The 25,237-nt window shown below is 40.3% G+C and overlaps 1 protein-coding gene across 4 annotated transcripts in view; it reads left to right on the forward strand.

Moving 5' to 3' along the window:
- Nucleotides 1-25,237, forward strand: part of AFF2 (ALF transcription elongation factor 2) — a 498,044-nt gene that overhangs the window by 151,185 nt on the left and 321,622 nt on the right. For 2 of the 4 annotated variants that reach the window (XM_009235348.4, XM_054545161.2), the window contains exons 2-3: nt 5,746-5,878; nt 15,353-16,213. In XM_009235348.4, coding sequence (XP_009233623.1) covers nt 5,746-5,878; nt 15,353-16,213 — 994 coding nt within the window. The remainder of the gene's footprint in view (nt 1-5,745; nt 5,879-15,352; nt 16,214-25,237) is intronic. The other 2 variants (XM_002832215.4, XM_002832217.4) reach the window with 1 other exon arrangement.

Below are 25,237 nucleotides of genomic sequence, written 5' to 3' on the forward strand. Positions count from 1 at the left end.
GATCCCATTTGTCAATTTTGGCTTTTGTTGCCATTGCTTTTGGTGTTTTAGACATGAAGTCCTTGCCCATGCCTATGTCCTGAATGGTAATGCCTAGGTTTTCCTCTAGGATTTTTATGGTTTTAGGTCTAACGTTTCAGTCTTTAATCCATCTTGAATTGATTTTTGTATAAGGTGTAAGGAAGGGATCCAGTTTCAGCTTTCTCCATATGGCTAGCCAGTTTTCCCAGCACCATTTATTAAATAGGGAATCCTTTCCCCATTGCTTGTTTTTCTCAGGTTTGTCAAAGATCAGATAGTTGTAGATATGCAGCGTTATTTCTGAGGGCTCTGTTCTGTTCCATTGATCTATATCTCTGTTTTGGTACCAGTACCATGCTGTTTTGGTGACTGTAGCCTTGTAGTATAGTTTGAAGTCAGGTAGTGTGATGTCTCCAGCTTTGTTCTTTTGGCTTAGGATTGACTTGGCGATGCGGGCTCTTTTTTGGTTCCATATGAACTTTCAAGTAGTTTTTTCCAATTCTGTGAAGAAAGTCATTGGTAGCTTGATGGGGATGGCATTGAATCTGTAAATTACCTTGGGCAGTATGGCCATTTTCACGATATTGATTCTTCCTACCCATGAGCATGGAATGTTCTTCCATTTGTTTGTATCCTCTTTTATTTCCTTGAGCAGTGGTTTGTAGTTCTCCTTGAAGAGGTCCTTCACATCCCTTGTAAGTTGGATTTCTAGGTATTTTATTCTCTTTGAAGCAATTGTGAATGGGAGTTCCCTCATGATTTGGCTCTCTGTTTGTCTGTTATTGATGTATAAGAATGCTTGTGATTTTTGTACATTGATTTTGTATTCTGAGACTTTGCTGAAGTTGCTTATCAGCTAAAGGAGATTTTGGACTGAGACAATGGGGTTTTCTAGATATACAATCATGTCGTCTGCAAACAGGGACAATTTGACTTCCTCTTTTCCTAATTGAATACCCTTGATTTCCTTCTCCTGCCTAATTGCCCTGGCCAGAACTTCCAACACTATGTTGAATAGGAGTGGTGAAAGAGGGCATCCCTGTCTTGTGCCAGTTTTCAAAGGGAATGCTTCCAGTTCTTGCCCATTCAGTATGATATTGGCTGTGGGTTTGTCATAGATAGCTCTTATTATTTTGAGATACGTCCCATCAATACCTAATTTCTTGAGAGTTTTTAGCATGAAGTGTTGTTGAATTTTGTCAAAGGCCTTTTCTGCATCTATTGAGATAATCATGTGGTTTTTGTCTTTGGTTCTGTTTATATGCTGGATTACATTTATTGATTTGCGTATATTGAACCAGCCTTGCATCTCAGGGATGAAGCCCACTTGATCATGGTGGATAAGCTTTTTGATGTGCTGCTGGATTCAGTTTGCCAGTATTTTATTGAGGATTTTTGCGTCAATGTTCATCAAGGATATTGGTCTAAAATTCTCTTTTTTGGTTGTGTCCCTGCCCGGCTTTGGTATCAGGATGATGCTGGCCTCATAAAATGAGTTAGGGAGGATTCCCTCTTTTTCTATTGATTGGAATCGTTTCAGAAGGAACGGTACCAGTTCCTCCTTGTACCTCTGGGAGAATTCGGCTGTGAATCCATCTGGTCCTGGACTTTTTTTGGTTGGTAAGCTATTGATTATTGCCACAATTTCAGCTCCTGTTATTGGTCTATTCAGAGATTCAACTTCTTCCTGGTTTAGTCTTGGGAGAGTGTATGTGTCGAGGAATTTATCCATTTCTTCTAGATTTTCTAGTTTATTTGCGTAGAGGTGTTTGTAGCATTCTCTGATGGTAGTTTGTATTTCTGTGGGATCAGTGGTGATATCCCCTTTATTATTTTTTATTGCATCTATTTGATTCTTCTCTCTTTTTTCCTTTATTAATCTTGCTAGCGGTCTATCAATTTTGTTGATCCTTTCAAAAAACCAGCTCCTGGATTCATTAATTTTTGAAGGGTTTTTTGTGTCTCTATTTCCTTCAGTTCTGCTCTGATTTTAGTTATTTCTTGACTTCTGCTAGCTTTTGAATGTGTTTGCTCTTGCTTTTCTAGTTCTTTTAATTGTGTTGTTAGGGTGTCAATTTTGGATCTTTCCTGCTTTCTCTTGTGGGCATTTAGTGCTATAAATTTCCCTCTACACACTGCTTTGAATGCATCCCAGAGATTCTGGTATATTGTGTCGTGGTTCTCGTTGGTTTCAAAGAACATCTTTATTTCTGCCTTCATTTCGTTATGTACCCAGTAGTCATTCAGGAGCAGGTTGTTCAGTTTCCATGTAGTTGAGCGGTTTTGAGTGAGATTCTTAATCCTGAGTTCTAGCTTGATTGCACTGTGATCTGAGAGATAGTTTGTTCTAATTTCTGTTCTTTTACATTTACTGAGGAGAGCTTTACTTCCAAGTATGTGGTCAATTTTGGAATAGGTGTGGTGTGGTGCTGAAAAAAATGTATATTCTGTTGATTTGGGGTGGAGAGTTCTGTAGATGTCTATTAGGTCTGCTTGGTGCAGAGCTGAGTTCAATTCCTGGGTATCCTTGTTGACTTTCTGTCTCGTTGATCTGTCTAATGTTGACAGTGGGGTGTTAAAGTCTCCCATCATTAATGTGTGGGAGTCTAAGTCCCTTTGTAGGTCACTCAGGACTTGCTTTATGAATCTGGGTGCTCCTGTATTGGGTGCATATATATTTAGGATAGTTAGCTCTTCGTGTTGAATTAATCCCTTTACCATTATGTAATGGCCTTCTTTGTCTCTTTTGATCTTTGTTGGTTTAAAGTCTGTTTTATCAGAGACTAGGATTGCAACCCCTGCCTTTTTTTGTTTTCCATTTGCTTGGTAGATCTTCCTCCATCCTTTTATTTTGAGCCTATGTGTGTCTCTGCACATGAGATGGGTTTCCTGAATACAGCACACTGATGGGTCTTGACTCTTTATCTAATTTGCCAGTCTGTGTCTGTTAATTGGAGCATTTAGTCCATTTACATTTAAAGTTAATATTGTTATGTGTGAATTTGATCCTGTCATTATGATGTTAGCTGGTTATTTTGCTCGTTAGTTGATGCAGTCTCTTCCTAGTCTCGATGGTATTTACATTTTGGCATGATTTTGCAGCGGCTGGTACCGTTTGTGCCTTTCCATGTTTAGCACTTCCTTCAGGAGCTCTTTTAGGGCAGGACTGGTGGTGACAAAATGTCTCAGCATTTGCTTGTCTGTAAAGTATTTTATTTCTCCTTCACTTATGAAGCTTAGTTTGGCTGGATATGAAATTCTGGGTTGAAAATTCTTTTCTTTAAGAATGTTGAATATTGGCCCCCACTCTCTTCTGGCTTGTCGAGTTTCTGCCGAGAGATCCGCTGTTAGTCTGATGGGCTTCCCTTTGAGGGTAACCCGACCTTTCCCTCTGGCTGCCCTTAACATTTTTTCCTTCATTTCAACTTTGGTGAATCTGACAATGATGTGTCTTGGAGTTGCTCTTCTCAAGGAGTATCTTTGTGGCGTTCTCTGTATTTCCTGAATCTGAACGTTGGCCTGCCTTGCTAGATTGGGGAAGTTCTCCTGGATAATATCCTGCAGAGTGTTTTCCAACTTGGTTCCATTCTCCCTGTCACTTTGAGGTACACCAATCAGACGTAGATTTGGTCTTTTCACATAGTCCCATATTTCTTGGAGGCTTTGCTCATTTCTTTTTATTCTTTTTTCTCTAAACTTCCCTTCTCGCTTCATTTCATTCATTTCATCTTCCATTGCTGATACCCTTTATTCCATTTGATTGCATCGGCTCCTGAGGCTTCTGCATTCTTCACGTAGTTCTCGAGCCTTGGTTTTCAGCTCCATCAGCTCCTTTAAGCACTTCTCTGTATTGGTTATTCTAGTTATACATTCTTCTAAATTTTTTTCAAAGTTTTCAACTTCTTTGCCTTTGGTTTGAATATCCTCCCGTAGCTCAGAGTAATTTGATCGTCTGAAGCCTTCTTCTCTCAGCTCGTCAAAGTCATTCTCCGTCCAGCTTTGTTCCATTGCTGGTGAGGAACTGTGTTCCTTTGGAGGAGGAGAGGCGCTCTGCTTTTTAGAGTTTCCAGTTCTTCTGCTCTGTTTTTTCCCCATCTTTGTGGTTTTATCTACTTTTGGTCTTTGATGATGGTGTTGTACAGATGGGTTTTTGGTGTGGATGTCCTTTCTGTTTGTTAGTTTTCCTTCTAACAGACAGGACCCTCAGCTGCAGGTCTGTTGGAGTACCCGGCCAGCCGGCCGTGTGAGGTGTCAGTCTGCCCCTGCTGGGGGGTGCCTCCCAGTTAGGCTGCTCGGGGGTCAGGGGTCAGGGACCCACTTGTGGAGGCAGTCTGCCCATTCTCAGATCTCCAGCTGCGTGCTGGGAGAACCACTGCTCTCTTCAAAGCTGTCAGACAGGGACATTTAAGTCTGCAGAGGTTACTGCTGTCTTTTTGTCTGTCTGTGCCCTGCCCCCAGAGGTGGAGCCTACAGAGGCAGGCAGGCCTCTTTGAGCTATAGTGGGCTCCACCCAGTTCGAGCTTCCCAGCTGCTTTGTTTACCTAAGCAAGCCTGGGCAATGGCGGGTGCCCCTCCCCCAGCCTCGCTGCCGCCTTGCAGTTTGACCTCAGACTGGTGTGCTAGCAATCAGCGAGACTCCGTGGGCGTAGGACCCTCTGAGCCAGGTGCGGGATATAATCTCCTGGTGCGCCGTTTTTTAAGCCCGTCGGAAAAGTGCAGTATTCGGGTGGGAGTGACCCGATTTTCCAGGTTCCGTCTGTCACCCCTTTTTTTGACTAGGAAAGGGAACTCCCTGACCCCTTGTGCTTCCCGAGTGAGGCAATGCCTCGCCCTTCTTCAGCTCGCGCATGGTGCGCACACCCACTGACCTGCGCCCACTGTCTGGCACTCCCTAGTGAGATGAACCCGGTACCTCAGATGGAAATGCAGAAATCACCCGTCTTCTGCGTCGCTCATGCTGGGAGCTGTAGACCGGAGCTGTTCCTATTCGGCCATCTTGGCTTCTCCCCCCCCATTAAAGGCTTTTGACACCTCCTTTTTTTCATCCACAGTTAGTCATTTGTTGTTCAAGTCAGACCCCTTTTTTTTGTGAAGAGTTTCTCAAAAAGGCTTCCATTCACCTTTGAAGAAAACTATGAGAAGACCAACACCACAACAACCAAACACAAAGAAGTGTAGGTGATTTGGTGATTTATTTTTTTGTGGACTTCCGAAAATGCCCTTAAATTCTCCTGTGAGTTCATTAAAACAAGCTCACTTTGGCTATGGGCTCAGGACAGAATTCCAATTTATCTTCAGCTCCATACTTTGATAATTCCTTTCCCTTAGGACTTTGTGACATCTGTGGATTCTGAGCCCTAGGTAGTTGGCAACACAATGTAACTTTAATTTAGTACCTTTCTGCACTGTGGACTGACTTTTGGGGAGTATGTAATTGCTTATAATAATCAAAAAAGGACAAGGGAAGAGAATTTTGCTTTACTTGCTTGTCATGAATATCATTTCAAATAAGCAAGTTTTTGTTTTCTTCTTTATTCTGAAGAGCTGGTCAGGATCTTAAACTCAATAGGTGTAATGAAAAGGATTATCTGCTCTCTATGCAGTGTCAACTTGGGCAGCAAGTTGACTTGAATTTTTTTCTTGTTATTGACAGCAAGGAAAATTTAAATGACTTGCATGATTAATTAATCTTTTTCTCTTTTTATCTTTTCCTTTTCATATCAGTCACTATGAACAAGACCGTAGTGCACTTAAAAAAAGAGAATGGGAGCGGAGGAATCAAGAAGTCCAGCAAGAAGAGGATCTCTTTTCTTCAGGCTTTGATCTTTTTGGGGAGCCATACAAGGTAGCTGAATATGTATGTAATTTTTCTTTCTGGAAAATGGTTGCTTGTTACATTTTTGAACTCACTAATCAACATTTAATTTATGTTTAAAGCACCCAACTCATTTCCAGGGGAATATATTTTACAAGTGAAATTTGTACGTACACTGTATTTGAGGCAACTGCAAGTTTCTGACGAAGTCTTCAGAAACAGATTTCATCTTCTTTTGGGAGAACAGTATGATTGAAGAGAGACTTGTGAGACTTCCTGTCTTCAATGAGCCCCTCTCTGCCCAACACTTCCTACAGCAAGGAATGCCCCCTTGACACTTCCTACTGCTGTGATTGTCAGTAGGCAGCTCCTGAAGACTTCATCAGAATGTCAATGGAGATGTCTGTTTCTTTTCCCAATCAGTGTCATCCATTGCAAGCCCACTGTTTTTTTTTCCATTTTAGGTTGTTAGCAGCTCTTCAGTGGTTTGAGTGCTCTTTGAAAATCATTGTTCTAGAATAAAGGAGAAAAGCCAATCATTTTTCCTGGTGGTTAATAATCATGGGTTAGAAGATTGTCTCAACCAGAGGGGGGTAGTATAACTAGATTGAATTTCTTGTGGTATTCTGGCTAGTGTGTAGCTCCAATAATCATCAAACGCTGTGTCTACAAGTATTGATTTTACAATGACTGCTTCTGAACTTTCTATTTGGGGTAGAGATGAGAGGTGACTGGGAAGAGATTATGATGGAAGAATCTTATTGAATTGCTGGCAGCTGGTTGGTTTTTATTGAAATGTAGTAGCAGTGTAATTTTCTGTAATAAAACAAAAATGATGTAAGAAGTACAACAATAGAGAAAATTTTCAAGAGCTGTGATCTTAGAAGAGTACCCTTAAGGGACAGTGACTTCTGGAAAAGGAAAGTTCTTAAGGAAGACAGCATAGGCCCAAATACTACTTTGGGGTAGAGAGTAAGCTATTTGGATTGGTGACTGATGAGACCAGGGTCTTGTTACCTTGTTCAAAGCAAGTAAGCAACTCTTGATTGAGACACTGCAGGAACTTTCAAGTTTGGTAAGCCTGATGAAGAAACTTAGGTCACCTAAGCTACTGGTTTTCAATCTGTCAGTAATAGTATGATCCCTAAAAAAGCAGTGTTCCCATATCAACAGGTTAAGCTGTATACTACTTTGAAGGTATATATTTAGATATATAATTGGTTTAACAAACATTTATGAAGGCCTACTATGTGCTAGTCACTGCCTTACACCAGTGTACAAAGAGGAATAGCATAGTCTCCGTTTTCAAGGAGTTCCTAGTCGAGTGGCAGAGATCATTTGAACCAGTGATGGCATGCCTGCATGGTAACAGAGAGATAGCAAGGGAAAGATCAGCGAAGACTTTGTATTCAAACTCATTATAAAGAGTTTGAACATAACTTTTTACATGATGAAAAAAATCATTACAAATATTTAAGTCATGGTATGGCCAGGAAAAATGAACAGTTTAGAATGATGATCTTGGGCAGTGTGGACAGTGGGTTGGAGGAAGGGCAAACTAAGGAAAGATAAAGAAGCTATTGTAATTGATGAGGGGAGCTTATGTCAGGAATGATTTAAGGTAGAGTAAGGAAGTTGAAATTATGGAATTGGGTGTCTAATTGCATGTGGGGAGTATGGAATAAGAATTAATGGTTCCCAAGTTTTTTATTTGAGAGGGTGGTGGTATCATGAACAAGTTGTTCAGGAGGAGAACACGGTTGGTGCTTGTAGAGAAAAAATAATTAATTTAGTTTTGAGCGTGTTGGCTTTGAGATGCTAGAGAGATATCAGGAGAGAGCTATCCAGAAGGCTTGGATATATGGGTCTGAAACTCATGGGAGTGGTGAAGGGAGAAGTTTAGCTGTTATTGTCTTATAGGTATCAGTGGAAGCTGTGAGAATGCCTACCATCACCGAAGAGATTATGGAGTAAAAAGGAGGACAAACAATTCTTGGGAGTAGCACCATTTAAGGGGTAAAAGAGGTGGTGAAAGCAGAGGCCAGGAAAAGAAACTCCAAAGGAATGACCAGAGTGGTAGGAAGAGAACTAGGAAAGAAACATTTAATAGAAACCTAGGGAACAAAGGAAGGATTTGCTGTGCCTCAGAGAGGTCAGGAAAGGTAAGAACTTTAAAGTGGCTGTTTGGATTTGGCAGTTAAAGAGTAATTGGTGACCTTACGGAGAGTTGTTTTATTTGTTGATGACAATGGTCATTGTGGGATGCCAAACTGCCAGGGGTTGGAGAATAAATGGGAAGTGGTTAAGTAAAGAAAGCAAGACAGTCAATGTAGATATGATCTTGCAGAAATGTTTTGCATGGAGGAAAAAAGAAAGAAAGAAAGATAAGTTAGAAAGTAAAGGGAGGAATTATATAAAGGGAAGCTTTTTAGAAAAATGAGATAAACATGAACATGTTTAGAGATTGATGGGAAGCAAATAACTTCAATGGTGAATGAGAAGGTGGAAGATACAGGAGAGAAGGGTGAGGCTAAGTTGAACAAGGTGCCGGAGGAGATTAAAAATAATACAAGATGGAGAGCAGTTGAGGAATCATGAGCTATGGGGTAGAAGGTGGGAACAGAACATTAGAATGAGAACAAAGCAGGAGAGGGGAAGGAAGATTGGGGAAGTGCAAGAAATCAGGGCCTCCATTTTCTGCAGAAAATGGAGGAGAGGTCAAAGCATGGTAAGTGTCTTATCCTGTCTCAAGCTGAAGAAGGAACAAGGAGATAAGTTTTACATGTTATCTTTGGATGGGTTAGAAAAATGAGCTTTACTCAAAAGGTTTATTCTTAAAATCCAATATCCACAGTATCCTCAACACTATAATGAGGTGAAGAACTCTTGATTTATTCTCCCTTCATAATTTTAAGTCATGATGAATTGATGGTCTTGTACCTTTAAGGTAAATGCCATCTTTTCACAAGGCCTGTTTATAGATCCATTTTTTAAATGTTAGCAGTGTCTTTTTGAGTAGGCAGTTGAAAAAAATCTGTTATCAACATTTTCAGAAGTTTCGAAAGCCATCTGTCTTGATATTATAAGGGTACATCAAGTAGAGACATAGATGGGAACATTTAGTATAGTGTGGGGCAGGGCCTATTGTGTGATTAGTAGCTTGTTACCTTTGTGCTTCCTAATGGGGAAAAACCTTGTTCTTTTTTTTTTTTTTTCTGAGATGGAGTCTCGCTCTATCGCCCAGTCTAGAGTGCAGTGCGACTCACTGCAGCCTCTGCCTCCCATGTTCAAGTGATTCTCCTGCCTCAGCCTCCCAAGTAGCTGGAATTACAGGTGTGCACAACCATGCCCAACTAATTTTTGTATTCTTAGTAGAGATGGGGTTTCACCATGTTGGCAAGGCTGGTCTCAAACTCCTGGCCTCAGGTGATTGCCCACCTTGACCTCCCAAAGTGCTGGGATTACAGGCGTGAGCCACTGCGCCCGGCCAAAACCTTTGTTCTTAAGTCAAAACTGTGAAGGAAAAGAATAATGCTAGTGATTGGTGACCTAATAATTATTTTTCTTTCACCCTTGCTTTGATGATTGGTTGTTATCTTGAGCTGCATCCACATTCAGGGTTCCCTGGGAGAACACTGGGGAGTAACAGAGTACTAGAACTAATGTTGCACCTCCATAAGGCTCCCCAGATCAAGACTGGGCTGGATACCCTTGGAATATCTGGACATGCCAGTGGTCCTGGGAGTCCTAGAGCTGGCCCATGGTCCACTGGTACAAACGAGGACATACCACAGCTCTTCCCTAAGGTGGCAGTGGGAGTGCTTATCAAATTTAGAATAAACATTCCTGATGGTGGGTCAAGACTTTCAGGAAAGTTCTTGCCACCCTGAAGCCTAAAACAAGGTCCAGTCACCTGTCCAATAGCGCCAGTGGTTCATAAATTAGCCAACATGAACACCGATCTCTAGGACCTATTATCCTTTCTTGGCAGAAAGATAAATGGTGATCTCTCATGTTCCTGGCTAATTTCTTTCCGTTCTTTTCTTTGCCTCTACCATTGCTAGAATGGAGAGAATGTTGACCACCCCTAGATTTAGTTGGTGATAGGGAACTTCTCTCTTGGGCTGCTTTTGTAGCATATGATTTTCAAATTGGAGTTTGTGTTATGCTTTTGAGAAGGATGTCTTCAAATGTGCCTGAAAAATATGAAGCCATTTGACTTGTCTAGGTTAGTGCACTAAGTTTGGTAAGGAACTGGCATGTAACAAGTGCATGCCAGCTTACTGTCTGCTAGGCACTGTGCTAGAGTTTTATGTGTGTGCTCATTTGGTCCTTATAACAATGTGTGTGTTCATTTAGTCCTTATAACAACTGGAGTATGCAACTTTCCCATGTTTTCCATGAGGAATTTTAACTCAGAGAAGCGAGATGGCTTCTTTGCATTTTTCATATCCTTATACATGGCGAATTTAGACCTTGCATCCAGTTCTGTATGATTCCGTATCTGTAACAGGAAGTTATTTATCCTCTGACAGGAAGTCAGAAGACTTGATAAGCTTACCTGCTGGGTGATGGTGGAGAAGAAACTCCCTTTCTCTGATCCATAGGTTTTCTTTTTCCTTTCTGGATTGAATCATAGTAATTAATAAGAATAGTAATATTTTATGGCTCTTCATAGCCCAATGAGAATGAGGAAACTGAGGTGCAGAGAGGATTATTAAATGGCTTAGCCAAGGTCATTTGTGTTGGGGCACATAGAGGTAGAGGCCAGATGGAGGCCGGAGCTACTCTGCTGACTCACATGGTTGTTTTAAGCATCAAATGAAATAACCTGGGAAACCTTGCTTTGAAATCTGTAAGGTGCTATGCAAATTCAGGTATTATCGTTATTATAATTAGAGTAAAGAAAGAAATAGAAACTTAGAGCTTGGAGAGATTAACTGCAAAAATACTAGAATTAGAAAAAGACAAATTACTAAATCACGTTAGCCACAATAAAATAAAAGAAAAAAATGAGCTTCAAAACTTGAATTATTTTGCTACTTGTATTAAAAAGAAATACTATGGTACAATAGCCTCTTAGCACATTAGTCTTGCATGCAATGAAATTATACTACTGATTTGTAGATAGCATTAGAAACAAACTGAGGGAAGTTTGCATTTCCTGAAGTAATGAGAGGCAAAAAAGCTTAAATGAGGGAATGCTGTTAGTCATGAGCCACAAACCAGACATGTAATTTATGCCTGAAAATACTTGGAAAATGCATTTCCTGATGATAGAGAAATTGTGATTACTTAGAAAATAATGGCTGCAGAGGTTACCTTTAAAGAATCAACCAATTATCTAGACCGGGAAGTAAAGAATTGGCCAAATTGAAAGAAGCATATAATTGATTGAAATGGCTGAATTTCATTTTTGTCATGTTTATAATGTTCAATCAAGATTACCAAGAATATTTTGCTCCTTAATAGGATTACTAAGACTCTGGAGGGTGAAAAAGAACATTTAGTGTGAATCAGAAGTTGCTATGGTGTATAATGAGAGCACATTGTGTAGGTGTGTATAAATGTATTTCAGGCCCCATTGGGTTTTCTATCCAGTGGTTCTCATATCTCCGTCTTGAGAAATTTAAAAACTGATCGACAGTTATCCACCTCCAGTGGTGGGAAGGTAGAGTGCTTACTCTGGCGACCTGGACTGGACTACTAATTATGTGCTGATTGTTGAATGGTGAACTTCTTGAGGCTCTGTGTCCATGTGTCCTCTGTGCATAATCCTGCCTCAGGAGGGTCTCAAATTTACCAGTGTCTGTCTTAAGAACTACTACAATAATTCCTACTTGTAGCCACAGAACATCTGTTATGCAAACCATATGGATCTTCCTTCAATCAGAAACTCAGAAAGCATCACCAGTGAACTCAACCTTGAACTGTGTGCTATACATTTCCTGTCACACGTCCTTCTGAGACAATTGCTCTATGAGGAAACTAGTCTAAGGGGGATGACATCCCTCTATTTCTCCAGGTTATCACAGCTTCACTCCTGTGTCATTACTGTGCAAGAAAGCTGCACGCCTGGATTGTATTAGCCTAGACCTCTAAGTCGACATGCAGGCATGCTTTCACTGAGTTAGTCATCATAAGAAAAAGCCACATGAAGACATATTTGCATAATTTTGGAAAATGAGGCCCCAAAAATTGTTACATTGCTCAAGTGTTCTTGTAAACATATCAGTGAGAGGAATTCCTTTTCACATTTTATTATCAGACAACCATTTGTCTCATTTAATGAATTAGGACATGTTTCTTTCGATGAAAGATAATTCTATAACCTACGAGCTTTTCCTTTTTGCCTTAGCTACCAGGAAACTCAAAGTTCAATTTAATGTTCAATCATAGTAACCAAGTTAGCCTGATTTTTGCCTTCTATTATGTACCTTTGACTTCGGCCATTGCAAATTCTTTATTTTGATATAGACAGGGTATGAATTTTAATTTATCCTCTTCAATTCTATAAAAATTTATTGAGTATTTGATTAGCACAAGACATGGTGCTACATCTTGGGTATATAAAAATAAGTGAAATGTAGTCTCTGACCTTTAAGAACTCATAGTTTTATTCAAGAAAAGATATCATAAGTGTAGTATACACTATGTAGTAGAAGGTTGATTTTCTAGACTTATTGAGAGAAATTTCAATTTTCCTCTAATTTTGTTCACATAGACACAGTTTTAGACATTGGCCAGTTTAGAAATTCTTTTAATTTCAAGTATATTTTTAAAACCTAGATATGGAAAAATATATCTAAGCTTGCTTCAGAAACCCAGATCATTATAAGTAAATGTCAATGAAGAGACATCACAAAGTAGGCAAGGTTCTCCCTACTGAGGACAAGATGAACCTCTTTTATTTACTCATGAAACAAGAACAGGAATTTGACTAGCTTGCTTGTAAGCAAATGAGCTTTCACATTCTTGAGTCCTGATTATGTTTCCCTAAGGAGACTACAGTGACTTCTCAGGGCATGGAGGTATTACAGTGGTCTCTATGACACCTAGGGACAAGGTTCTGATTTTGCAGAGCTCTGTTTCTGTGAAAGCCAGATAGTGAAATGAAGGCATTCCAATGGGAAGTGAAATGGTGGTGTTTTCCCTTGTTGGGTCAGATCATTGAATATGGCCAGATATCACTGTTCATGAGGCAAACATCTGACCCAAGAGGTAATCTGTTTGACAGGCCAAAACAACCTAGAAATGTTTAAAGCTTGCATCAGATTCTTGTTGGACCCTCAGCACAATGAAATTTCTTTGTTTTAAATTTAGAGATTGAACAGGGAGCCTGGTTTTGGCTGCTGTCCATGTGGTTCATTGTGCAACTCAGTTGAAGGAGAGCACTATATACAAAGAGTTTATTCTTGTCTGGGCTAAAAAGTAATTCCTGCCATTAAAAATGACGAACCTAGAGACTTTTAGGAAATAAAAGTGACTTCTACCCATCTACAACTTTTAAATATATCTTCAGATGTACTTTTGAAAACAGAGTGATTATTCAGCTGAGGATTATACAGAATGTTAATTGTTTAATCACTACTTCAGTACTAAGATTGTGTATGATGCAATATATGATTGGAGGATAAGCAAACTAAAATTGACATATAGTTATTTGATTTCTAAAAATATCTGTCCCTGACAGAGCTCCCTTAGCATATGTTTAGCATACTTTTCCTTAATCTTTGAAATTTATATTTCTCCTATTGCCCTCATTTCTTTGGATGTGTCTCATATGGTTTCACACACACATGGTATGAGTTAAATACTTTATACGGTATATGGAGATGGTGCTAATAATGAGGCCAAGGTTACTGGTTTGGTTCTCTCTCTGTTCCTTCTTGGTATCGTTTGCTGGTTCCTCATCTTCTCTCAGTCTCTTAAAGGTTGATGCTTCCCAGGGTTCTCTGCTAATCCGTATCTTCTCATTCTATGTTTTCTTTCCCCAGACGACTTCACCCATTTCTGGCACTTTGCCCTCTATCCATCTGCATATCCTCCCATCTTCACATACAAAGGAAAACACATAGCCAAACAACAAGTTTAGACTGAGATGCTAGCCCTGGATAGGTATACTCCCTGTGTACACTAGGAGACTGGGCTGTGTTAAGGGCATGTGAAAAATCTTAGATGTTAAACAACTATCTTCAGCAGAGAGTGTACCAATGGTTAGATGGTCACTCCCTCCTGTGCATTGAAAATGTGCCCATGGAGTCTGGGACTTGAAGGCCACATAGGGTGGTATTTTTCCCATCCAGTGGCCCAGTTGCCAGATGGCCCCTTGAATACTGGTAGCCTTCTATCACTGCAACATCTTGGGCCAGGATAGTGCAGTCTAGGTACAAAAAGGTCCTTTGGCTTTCTGAATTCAGCAGCTTGTTTTGATAACCTCTTTGGCATATAAAGAGCATAAAGAAAGCCACTTTTAGGGGTGAACAACTGAGCTTTCATCAAAGTCATTTCCAAGTATACAGCTACCCACCATTTTTTAGTCATGATAACTTTGCTTTCTGTATTACAAAAACCCATGCAGGAGCACAATTATTTTAAAAACAATCACAGCCATTTTAATAGAACAAATACATCCTACAGGGGGTGGTGTAGCTGGTATACTGATTGTCCGTAAAATGATTTGGTTGCCTCTCTAACTGCTATACATTAGGCTAACATCACTTTGAAAAGATAACTTTGTTTTGGTTTACTTAAACAACAGTTTAAATACTTGAATAAATTTTCCTTAATCATTGAAAAGACACAGAAGGGCTTGAGTCACTGTTGATGAACAATTGCATCATTTCAAAGTAAATGAGTGTGAATCATCAATATGTAAACACAGTCATTCCAGAATATACAGGCAAACACTAGTAATTCATACAGTTCTTTGATTAGAAGGAATCAGATTCATTTTAGTCATGAGTTAGCTCAATTAGATGCTGTTTAATTCCATTCCTTTCCTAAGCTTATTATAGTCATGGTAGCACAATTTAACTGATTTTCTTATCCAATAGCCTAAGCCTTTTTCATGGTATAATGTGGTGCAAAGGCTGATATGTCCAAAATTTATATAGGTAGAAAATTCCATTATAACTCCAATGATTGGTAAGCAGAAGTTGTTAATCACAATGTAGAATGTAGCAATTCAGCTAATCTGTCACAGAATAAGTTATTTTTCTAATAAAATTAATAAATGATGTAATTTAAAAGTTTTTCTCAATGAACATGTTTAAGGACTGGCTAGGGAGTATAAAAATGTTAATCATACCCGCTCATTCCAGAAGCTTTTTCAATAGAGTTCTTGATTTTTTTTCTTACATAGCACATGAAAAGCATGAAATTATATGGCAGCAAGACATATTTAAAGAACCCCGTATGATAGTCTACTTAGGGCATCTGTTTGAAACATTAACATTAGGAAACACAAACCTATTCATTCTCTCTCCTCCCACCCCCATCTTTTTGTTATTTTAGACAAACAAAGGTGATGCACTTGCCAACCGAGTCCAGAACACGCTTGGAAACTATGATGAAATGAAGGATTTGCTAACTAACCATTCTAATCAGAATCACCTAGTGGGAATTCCAAAGAATTCTGTGCCCCAGAATCCCAACAACAAAAATGAACCAAGCTTTTTTCCAGAACAAAAGAACAGAATAATTCCACCTCACCAGGATAATACCCATCCTTCAGCACCAATGCCTCCACCTTCTGTTGTGATACTGAATTCAACTCTAATACACAGCAACAGAAAATCAAAACCTGAGTGGTCACGTGATAGTCATAACCCTAGCACTGTACTGGCAAGCCAGGCCAGTGGTCAGCCGAACAAGATGCAGACTTTGACACAGGACCAGTCTCAAGCCAGACTGGAAGACTTCTTTGTCTACCCAGCTGAACAGCCCCAGATTGGAGAAGTTGAAGAGTCAAACCCATCTGCAAAGGAAGACAGTAACCCTAAGTCTAGTGGAGAAGATGCTTTCAAAGAAATCTTTCAATCCAATTCACCAGAAGAATCTGAATTCGCCGTGCAAGCGCCTGGGTCTCCCCTAGTGGCTTCCTCTTTATTAGCTCCTAGCAGTGGCCTTTCAGTTCAAAACTTCCCACCAGGGCTTTACTGCAAAACAAGCATGGGGCAGCAAAAGCCAACTGCATACGTCAGACCCATGGATGGCCAGGACCAGGCACCGGACATCTCGCCAACACTGAAACCTTCAATTGAATTTGAGAACAACTTTGGGAATCTGTCATTTGGAACACTCTTGGATGGAAAACCCAGTGCAGCCAGTTCAAAGACTAAACTGCCAAAGTTCACCATCCTCCAAACAAGTGAAGTAAGTAATTTTTAAAGTTTTGTTTGGTTTCACTTTTTTTTAGTTCTCTGCTCTAATCTCTATAATCCAGTATTCACAAGCAGCTCTCATTTACCTTAATGAGCTGTATAGGATACTCTTCAAGTTCAGGGTCTGAATTTTGATCTTCTGTCACTTGTGACATAACTGATTAACATGCTGCAAATACAGTTAAATCTCCATAATTTGGAATGACAAAAGACAAGGTCGGTCTGACTGAAAGAATGACAAGTTGGAGTTATAAAATAGTTTCATAAAATACAGTTGTGGTAATATTATGTACAAATTAATAACATTTGAGATTATAATTGGTCATAAGTAGTATAAGGTTCATGAGAAGATTGCGAGTCACTATATGCCTTCACTACTCAGTAGCATATTCTAAACCTAAAATACAGAAGTTCCTTAAAGTAGAAGAATGTAGAACTGTGGTTTGCTGGAACCTGAAGTAGAAGGCATTCTTTAAGAATTTTAGTTTCTTGAGTGATTACAGAGCTATTCCTTGGCAAGATCTTAATGTTATCTCCCGTATCCATCAATCTTCCCTTCTGCATCTCCTTCCTCCACAGGTATCTACATAGCCCTTTTATTCTACATTCATCCTTTCTGTCAAAGCAAAAAGCATTACGAGCAACAAAAAGCCCACTGGTTTAGAATGAGTAAATATCCTACCCATCTCAGGAATCATTGCCTTGTAAAAGAGAAGTCCAGAGGCACCAAAGCCTCTTCTAAGGAATGAATGGCTAATGATTGGATTCCAGGCCTTGTGGCCCCTGGGTGGGGGGCATATATGGTGCTGCCTCTCAGACACTACCATGTAAGCGGCTGTCTACTGCACTCAAGCACTTGATTGGAAGAAGCCACTGCCTTTAGATTGGATTCCTGTCACTGGTGACTAAAGGCTTGAAATAACACAGAGGAAGAAAGTAGGGTTAAATTCTTACTCAATAGGAGTGACAGGCAGTCTGTCTGAATGGTTGCAGATTCCAAGTTAGTGGTATCTGAGTTAGAGAAGTGTGACCCTATAAGCCCCCGGCTCTCCTTCCTTTATTTATCCTCAGCAGATGCGGTGATTTCAGAGGATGATGGGAACATAAAGGGAGGGAGGCCTGGGGCTGTTGACTATATTTTCTGAATGTATGTTTTTAATATTGTTTCATTTCTGAGGCAGTTTTGCTTTTTGTGTCATCATTCATCAAGTCTTGTCAAGCTTCCTCTTGAGTATCTCTCTAGTCTGTCATCTCTACCCCCACTGCCTTTGAACCATCTGTGAGCCTTCAGTGGACTGCTGTGAGAGCCCGTCTTGACTGGTCTCCTTCCCTCTAGTCTCACCTCTCTTCCATACCATCCATGCAGGCTCATCTAACAGGCAGATCTGACCATGTCACTCCCTGCTTTTGATTATTCAGTACCTTCTCATCACTTCCAGGGAAAAGTCCAAATTTCTTAGTCACACATACAAGGCTCTTCACCCTTTAGTTTCATACTCCTTTTTTGGCTACATATTTCACTACTTCTTCATGTGCAGTTGAAATCCCAGCCATATGGGACTACCTGTGGTTCCCTGTCATGTCATGCTTTATCACGCTTTCTTGCTTTTTGGCTTGCTGTCCCCTCAGCCTAGAATGTCTTTCCCCACCCTCCCTTGTCTTCCTGGTGAAGTTCTGTTTCTCCTTCAGGTCTGGTCAGTTGTCACCTTCTCTGTGAAAGCTTCCCTGATCCCCTCAGCTTAAGTAAAAACCCCTTTGTCTTGGCTCCTCTAGCACCTTCTATATGCCCTGATTGGCACCGACTCCATTGTATTGTAGTGATTCAGTTATGTTTCTATCTCCTCTACTAGACTGTGAGCTCACTAAGAGCAAGGAATACCTCATTCTCTCTGTATCCCAAGCGCCTAGCAAATACTTAGCACATAGTAGATATTCAATAAATGTTTGTTGAATGAATGAATTTCAAAAATGGTTACTTGATTACATTTTCTAAGCCACAATGTTAATCAAATAACATGCACAAATGTGAACAATTGCTAGGAAATCCATCATGAGTTATATCTTTTTCAGTTGTATTCTGTCTGCCTGTTTCTTACTCTGCTCTGCTCCCGTTCTGTCATTGAGAAATCCTAGCCATAATTTCTACTGAATGACTTAATACAGGCTTTAATACTTAAAAACCAAAAAAGAGATCTGCTTTGAAAAAGTACAAGTATAATGGGAGGTGGGGATATCATTCTTGTTTCTTCTTTTGCCCTGGTATCTGCTGCTGTTCTCTCCTTACACAGCCAGAACTGATCTGGAAATAGCACTGCCCCATAAAGCAGTCTGTCAGCCTGTTTCCATACCTCATTAGTAGAGTGACAAATCACAGACCCAGCGAAATCCACTCTGTTGTAATTCTCTCTCTTATACATTCACAAAATGGCTGACCCAGATTCAGAAATGACTTCATGCTTTCACTCAGTGCTCTGGCACACCAACGAGAGGTACATTTTCAAAGACAGTCTGAGCTGTCATCAGCTCTGGAGACGATTATCCCAGGAGCAGCCTATGTGCATGCAGCCTTTGGTGATGCTACAAACAGACCTTGCTAGAGCTCTGTATAAAAAATGGGCCAGGTCCAATAAAGTCATGAAAGGAGATCAGTGAAGAAAGTACTTATTTTAAAATATGGGTTTCAAGGAAGGATTTGACAGAAGAGTAGAGAGAAGCTTAAAGCCCTAAAGTCAGGGGCATATACAGAACCCAAGGGTAATGTGAAAACCAAAAATAGGAGGAAAGGAAAAGAGAGGTTACACGGCCCAACAAGAGAGCTTAGAAGGGTGCAGATTAAAATGCGGGCATAAATATAGACAGGGTGGAGCATTATGGAGCTTTGTACCTAATGGAATTTATGTGGCTAAAACTCTGACCAAGTCTGAAAATTTACCCTATTAAATCTTGATGCACTTTTCAAAAACACTTAGCATTAGAATTCAGCCTCAGTTCCCGGCACCAAGAAGTTTCAGGCACTGGGTTCCGGGTCCCTAGTCAGTGTAGCCGTCTTGATGAGTGGTAGCATTACTCTGAGTTACTACCAAAAAGGCTTATCCGTGGAGCAATCACAGTATTTCTTTGAGTATTCTCAACTTTTTCCCTGGCTTTAGTAACAGGAAGTTGATGAGTGTTAGTGAAGTGCATTTGTGGGGAGGGTGAAGCAGGATGGGTTGAATGGCCAGAAAACAGACAGTATTCTAAGCTATACAAATAAGCAGATAACATTATATTTATGAATTGAGAGATCACAAACTATTATTGAAATGTGATGTGCAAGTGTGTGTGCCCATGTTTGTTTATGTGTCCACATATTGAGTATATAGTGGGGAAATTTTTATTTTTTATCCTTGAAACATTTCCATGCCTCTTAGAATTTCTGTATCAACAATAAGGATATTAGAAGTATAACCAACTTTATTGCAAAAGGTCAGCTTTTCAATTGAGGTATGTCATTTTAACAAATAACTTTGTTTAAAAACTTTATGTTGGCCAGGTGCAGTGGCTCACGCCTGTAATCCCAGCACTTTGGGAGGTTGAGATGGGCGGATCATGAAGTCAAGAGATCTAGACCATCCTGGCCAACATGGTGAAACCCCGTCTCTACTAAAAATACAAAAAATAGCTGGCCATGGTGGCACACACCTGTAGTCCCAGCTACTCGGGAGGCTGAGGCAGGAGAATAGCTTGGACCCGGGAGGCAGAGGTTGCAGTGAGCCGAGGTTGCACCACTGCACTCCAACCTGGTGACAAAGCTAGACTCTGTCTCAAAAATAAATAAATAAATAAATACATACATACATACATACATACATACATACATACATACATAACAAAACTTCATGTCATAGAGTTTATCAACATTCCTGGCAACAACAACAACAAAATGCTGATGTGTTCTGCAGTTGGGTTTAGAAGAATTTTCTCGGAACTGCATCTGAAAACAGTAAAAGGCCTATTTATATCAAGTGGAAACTAAGGGTTGCTTGCAGATGGTGCTTTATTAGGAAATGAATTTGTTAATAAATGTAGCTTTATACATGATTTCTTTACAGAAGTTTTTGTTTATTTTTACCTTAGGATAAAAATCTGCTGGTGTAGACAGCTTTGCACTTTGGTGCAATTTGTTATTAGTATAGCTTGCCAGGTAAATAATCACATGCACATGAAAAGATTGATATCACATATTTAATGTCTCCATCCTAAGTCAATAAGCTTTTGAAAGTACAAAACTAACGTGTAGAGTGTCATATCCCTAAAGGGTCATTTGCTTTACATGCTGCTCTTGGCTGTGATCTAAGGCTATCTGAGGCTCCAATTGCCACAAAACTAATGGCTTTAGAAAAGTTTAATAGAAATGGTGTGGGATTTGTCTGTAGCTTATTTTAGTGGTTAGCTTTGTCAACCAGCTGAAAAATTATTGCTCACATTTGTGACTGTGCCTGTTTTGTTTCACACCCAATGCAGTGAACACTGTGAGTATAATTACCTTTATTTATTGTGAGTTAGATAGTAAACTCAGGTCCCTTGTGTGAGAACTGCAGAGAATGCTAGGATATTACCATTGATGTTCTAGATATGTCCATGCCGCTACACAGAAATGAGACAGCTGCTTCAATGAATGGAAGGCCATCCAGTTGCTGTTTATAACTCATGCTAAGAATTTTTCACTTGATGTATTAGTCTGTTTTCATGCTGCTGATAAAGACATACCTGAGTCTGGGCATTTACAAAAGAAAGATATTTAATGGACTTACAGTTCCACGTGGCTGGGGAGGCCTCACAATCATGGTGGAAGGTGAGAGGCATATCTCACACTGTGGCAGACAAGAGAGGAGAGCTTGTGCGGGGAAACTCCCCCTTATAATAACCATCAGACCTTGTGATACTTACTAACTGTCACGAGAACATCACAGCAAAGACCTGCTCCCATGATTCAATTACTTCCCATTGGGTTCCTCCCACAAAGCATGGGAATTATGGGAGTTACAATTCAAGATAAGATTTGGGTGGGGACAGAGCCAAACCATATTAATCCGCCCCCAGCCCCTCCCAAATCTCATGTCCTCACATTTCAAATCCAATCATGCCTTCCCAACAGTACCCCAAAGTCTTAACTCATTTCAGCATTAACTCAGAAGCCCACAGTCTAAAGGCTAATCTGAATCAATGCAAGTCCCTTCTGCTTATGAGTCCATAAATTCAAAAGCAAGTTAGTTACTTTCTGGATACAGTGGAGGTGACATTGGTTAAATACAGCCATTCCGAATGGGAGAAATTGGCCAAAGCAAAGGGACTGCAGGCCCCATGCAAGTCCGAAATCCAGCAGGGCCTCAAACCTTAAAGCTCCAAAATGATCTCCTTTGACTCCATGTCTCATATCCAGGTCATGCTGATGCAAGAGGTGGGTTCTCATGGTCTTGGACAGCTCTGCCCCTGTGGCTTTGCAGGGCATAGCCCCCCTCCTGGCTGCTTTCATGGGCTGGCATTGAGTGTCTGTGGCTTTTCCAGGTGCATGGTGTAAGCTGTTGATAGATCTACCATTCTGGGGTCTGAAGGTTGGTGGCCTTCTTCTCACAGCTCCACTAGGTGGTGCCCCAATAGGGACTCTGTGGGAGCTCTGACCCCACATTTCTCTTTCACATTGTCCTAGCAGAGGTTCTCCATGGGGGCCCCGCCTCTGCAGTGAACTTCTGCCTGGGTATCCAGGCATTTCCATACATCCTCTGAAATCTAGGTGGAGGTTCCCAAACGTCAGTTCTTGACTTCTCTGCACCTGCAGGCTCAACACCATGTGGAAGCTGCCAAGATGTTGGGTTCCATTCTCTGAAACAACAGCCCAAGCTTAGCCCCTTTTAGCCATGGCTGGAGCAACTAGAATGCAGGGTACCAAGTCCCTAGGCTGCACAGAGCAGAGGGCCCTGGACCTGGCCTATGAAACCATCATTTCCTCCTAGGCCTCCTGGCCTGTGATGGGAGGGGCTGCTGTGAAGACCTCTGACATGCCCTGGAGACATTTTCCCTATTGTCTTGAGGGTTAACATTTGGCTCCTTGTTACTTATGCAAATTTCTACAGCCGGCTTGAATTTCTCCTCAGAAAATGGGATTTTCTTTTCGATTGATTGTCAAGCTGCAAGTTTTCCAAACTTTTATGCTGTGTTTCCCTTTTGAAATGGAATGCCTTTAACAACACCCAAGCCCCCTCTTGAATGCTTTGCTGCATAGAAATTTCTTCTGCCAGATACCCTAAATCATCTCTCTTAAGTTCAAAGCTCCACAAGTCTCTAGGGCTGGGATAAAATGCCACCAGTCTCTTTGCTAAAACATAACAAGAGTCACCTTTGCTCCAGTCCCCAACAAGTAACTCGTCTCCATCTGAGACCACCTCACCCTGGATTTCATTGTCCATATCATTATCAGCATTTTGGTCAAAGACAGTCAGCAAGTCTCTAGGAAGTTCCAAACTTTCCTGTATTTTCCTGTCTTATTCTGAGCCCTCCAAACTGTTCCAATCTCTGCCTGTTACCCAGTTGCAAAGTTGCTTCCACATTTTCATGTATCTTTTCAGCAGCACCCCACTCCTGGTACCAATTTCCTGTATTAGTCCATTTTCATGCTGCTGATAAAGACATATCTGAGACTGAGCAATTTACAAAAGAAAGATTTAATGGACTTACAGTTCCATGTGGCTGGGGAGGCCTCACAATTGTAGCAGTAAGTTAAAGACACGTCTCTCATGGCAACAGACAAGAGACAAGCTCTCTTCAGAGCTTGTGCAGGGAAACTCCCCCTTATAATAACCATCAGATCTCGTGAGACTTACTATCATGAGAACAGCACAGGAAAGACCTGCCCCCGTGATTCAATTACATCCCACCAGATTCCTCCTATGAAGCATGGGAATTGTGGGAGTTACAATTCAAGATGAGATTTGGGTGGGGACACAGCCAAACCATATCACTTGATGTATATCACCAGTTTATTTTTTTGTGCATTCTTATGAAAATACAATAGTACTGAGTCCAAGGCTATAGCTGGGCTATTTCCAAACCCATCAAAATGAAGGGATAACTTTATAATTTTAGGGTGCCAGAAAAGACTCTTGAGCTTAGTATTTGTCTTATAGCTGTGTGGAATCTAGGAAGCTTTGTATCTTCTTCTCTGCTAGTCCATCCCCTGGTAGTTGCATTTTGTTTATGCTTTTTTACTAACTCTTCCAACTCGCTGGTCTCATTGGTATTCAGATTCATTTTCTTATCATATTCCTCCTAACTTTCTCTTCATATTCCCCCTAACTTTAGTGTCTCCCTAAGCTAAATGAAGTTGTCTCCAACTGAACATGTGTAGTTGATAGTAATACAAATAGAATACCTGGCTTTGCATTCTTTGTGATGGAAAGGTTGGAGACGCTAAAAGAGAAGTGATTAGGAAAGGTGTCCTGAGGAGGGGAGACTGAGACCATTCTCACAGTAGCAGGACTGATTTGTCAGTCAGGGACACATAGAGGTAACCAGGGAGGGTTTCACAGAGAATGAATGGGAAGTTTGTTTTGAACTTGGCCTTTAATATTGGGTGGTATTAGAGTAGTTCAAGAGGAATCTGGAGAGCACTTCGTACGTGTGCATATTAGTCATATTAGTGATGGATAGAGATAATAGCATATACAGAAAGGGGAAGTGAGTAAAATGTGAAGTATATTCTAAGGATAGGCCAGTTTATCTGCAGCTGTGGGTATGTGGGACCAAAGTGAGAGAGCTTAAAAGCCAGACTGTCACTTATCTTGAATTTGTAGGTAATGTGGCAACCAGAGTGTAATGCTGAACTTGACACGTTACTTTCCCTGTCATCGTAGGAGACCTAGGAATTCTCTCAAGACAATTGCCATCATCAATTCAAGCAGTAATTTCTGAGCTTTCCCATGTTTGTTCTCTACTTCCCTACAAGAAAGGACATCTCAATTCTTCTCTTGTAACCATCCATTCTTTTTCAGTGTGCTTCCCCAAGGATTTTTCTAAAGTAATGCCAAACTGGCTATTTTATACGATACTTTTCTTCCCTTGGAGTCCTTGTCCTCCATTCACCCCCTTTCTCTTCCATTTTTTTCATTGGCATTAGTCAAACTCAGAGATAGATCTCAAGGATGGCTTCTTAAAGAGTATGCAAATACTTGGGATTTTTTTTCTTTCTGTTTTCTCAAGTCCTCTTCTTTCTCCTATGTATTTTTTTTCTTTTCTAAGGCCGTATGCAAGTGGTTCTAGCCATCAGCATCCTAAAACAATGTCAGTGATTTCAACATGCCATTGTGTAGGTAGATCAGAGTATTTGGTTTCAGTGCATCTTTCTTGGTGCACTTTGCTTTTAAAGCCTTTGTCATTGTTTAACACTTTTTTTGGTGGGAAAGAAACCAAAAGATTGATTTATTCTTACTCTGTTTTAACAAAATTTAATTCTTATGTTATACACATTTCTGTCATCATTATTAATAATGATGCAATTTAAAACAGCACTATTTGATAATTTTAGTGATTCTTCATGAGGCAGTTGAAAATAAATCTCTACTTTGGAAAGTGTGAAATATTGCAAAGCATAGTTTTAATGAGGTATACTGAGATATGGGTTTCTCTTCTGGCCTTGACTTTGTTTGTAAAATTAAGAGAGTTATTTTGCCTTTCTAGGGCTTTTGTCACATGAGGAGATTAGACTAACTCATTGGTGGGGTTGCTTACAGCTCTAAATCTTCTCTTTGTAGTTAAGCCCAAACCTATCTTGTTTGTGTAGTAATTTCAGCCATTATCTCCCCCACCCATAACCCTCTAGGAGTATCCACAGTAGAACAGCATGAAGGGATCTGAGCCCTGCCTGCACACATTCAGAACAGTTTGTGACTTTGTAAGACTAGGTAAATATGGGCAGACTCAAATTGGATCTTTTTAGGGATTGACTACCAATTCAGCTGGGGTATTCTTATATTTCACCTTT

The sequence above is a fragment of the Pongo abelii genome, chromosome X, assembly GCF_028885655.2.
Source record: "Pongo abelii isolate AG06213 chromosome X, NHGRI_mPonAbe1-v2.0_pri, whole genome shotgun sequence".
Lineage (NCBI taxonomy): Eukaryota > Metazoa > Chordata > Mammalia > Primates > Hominidae > Pongo > Pongo abelii.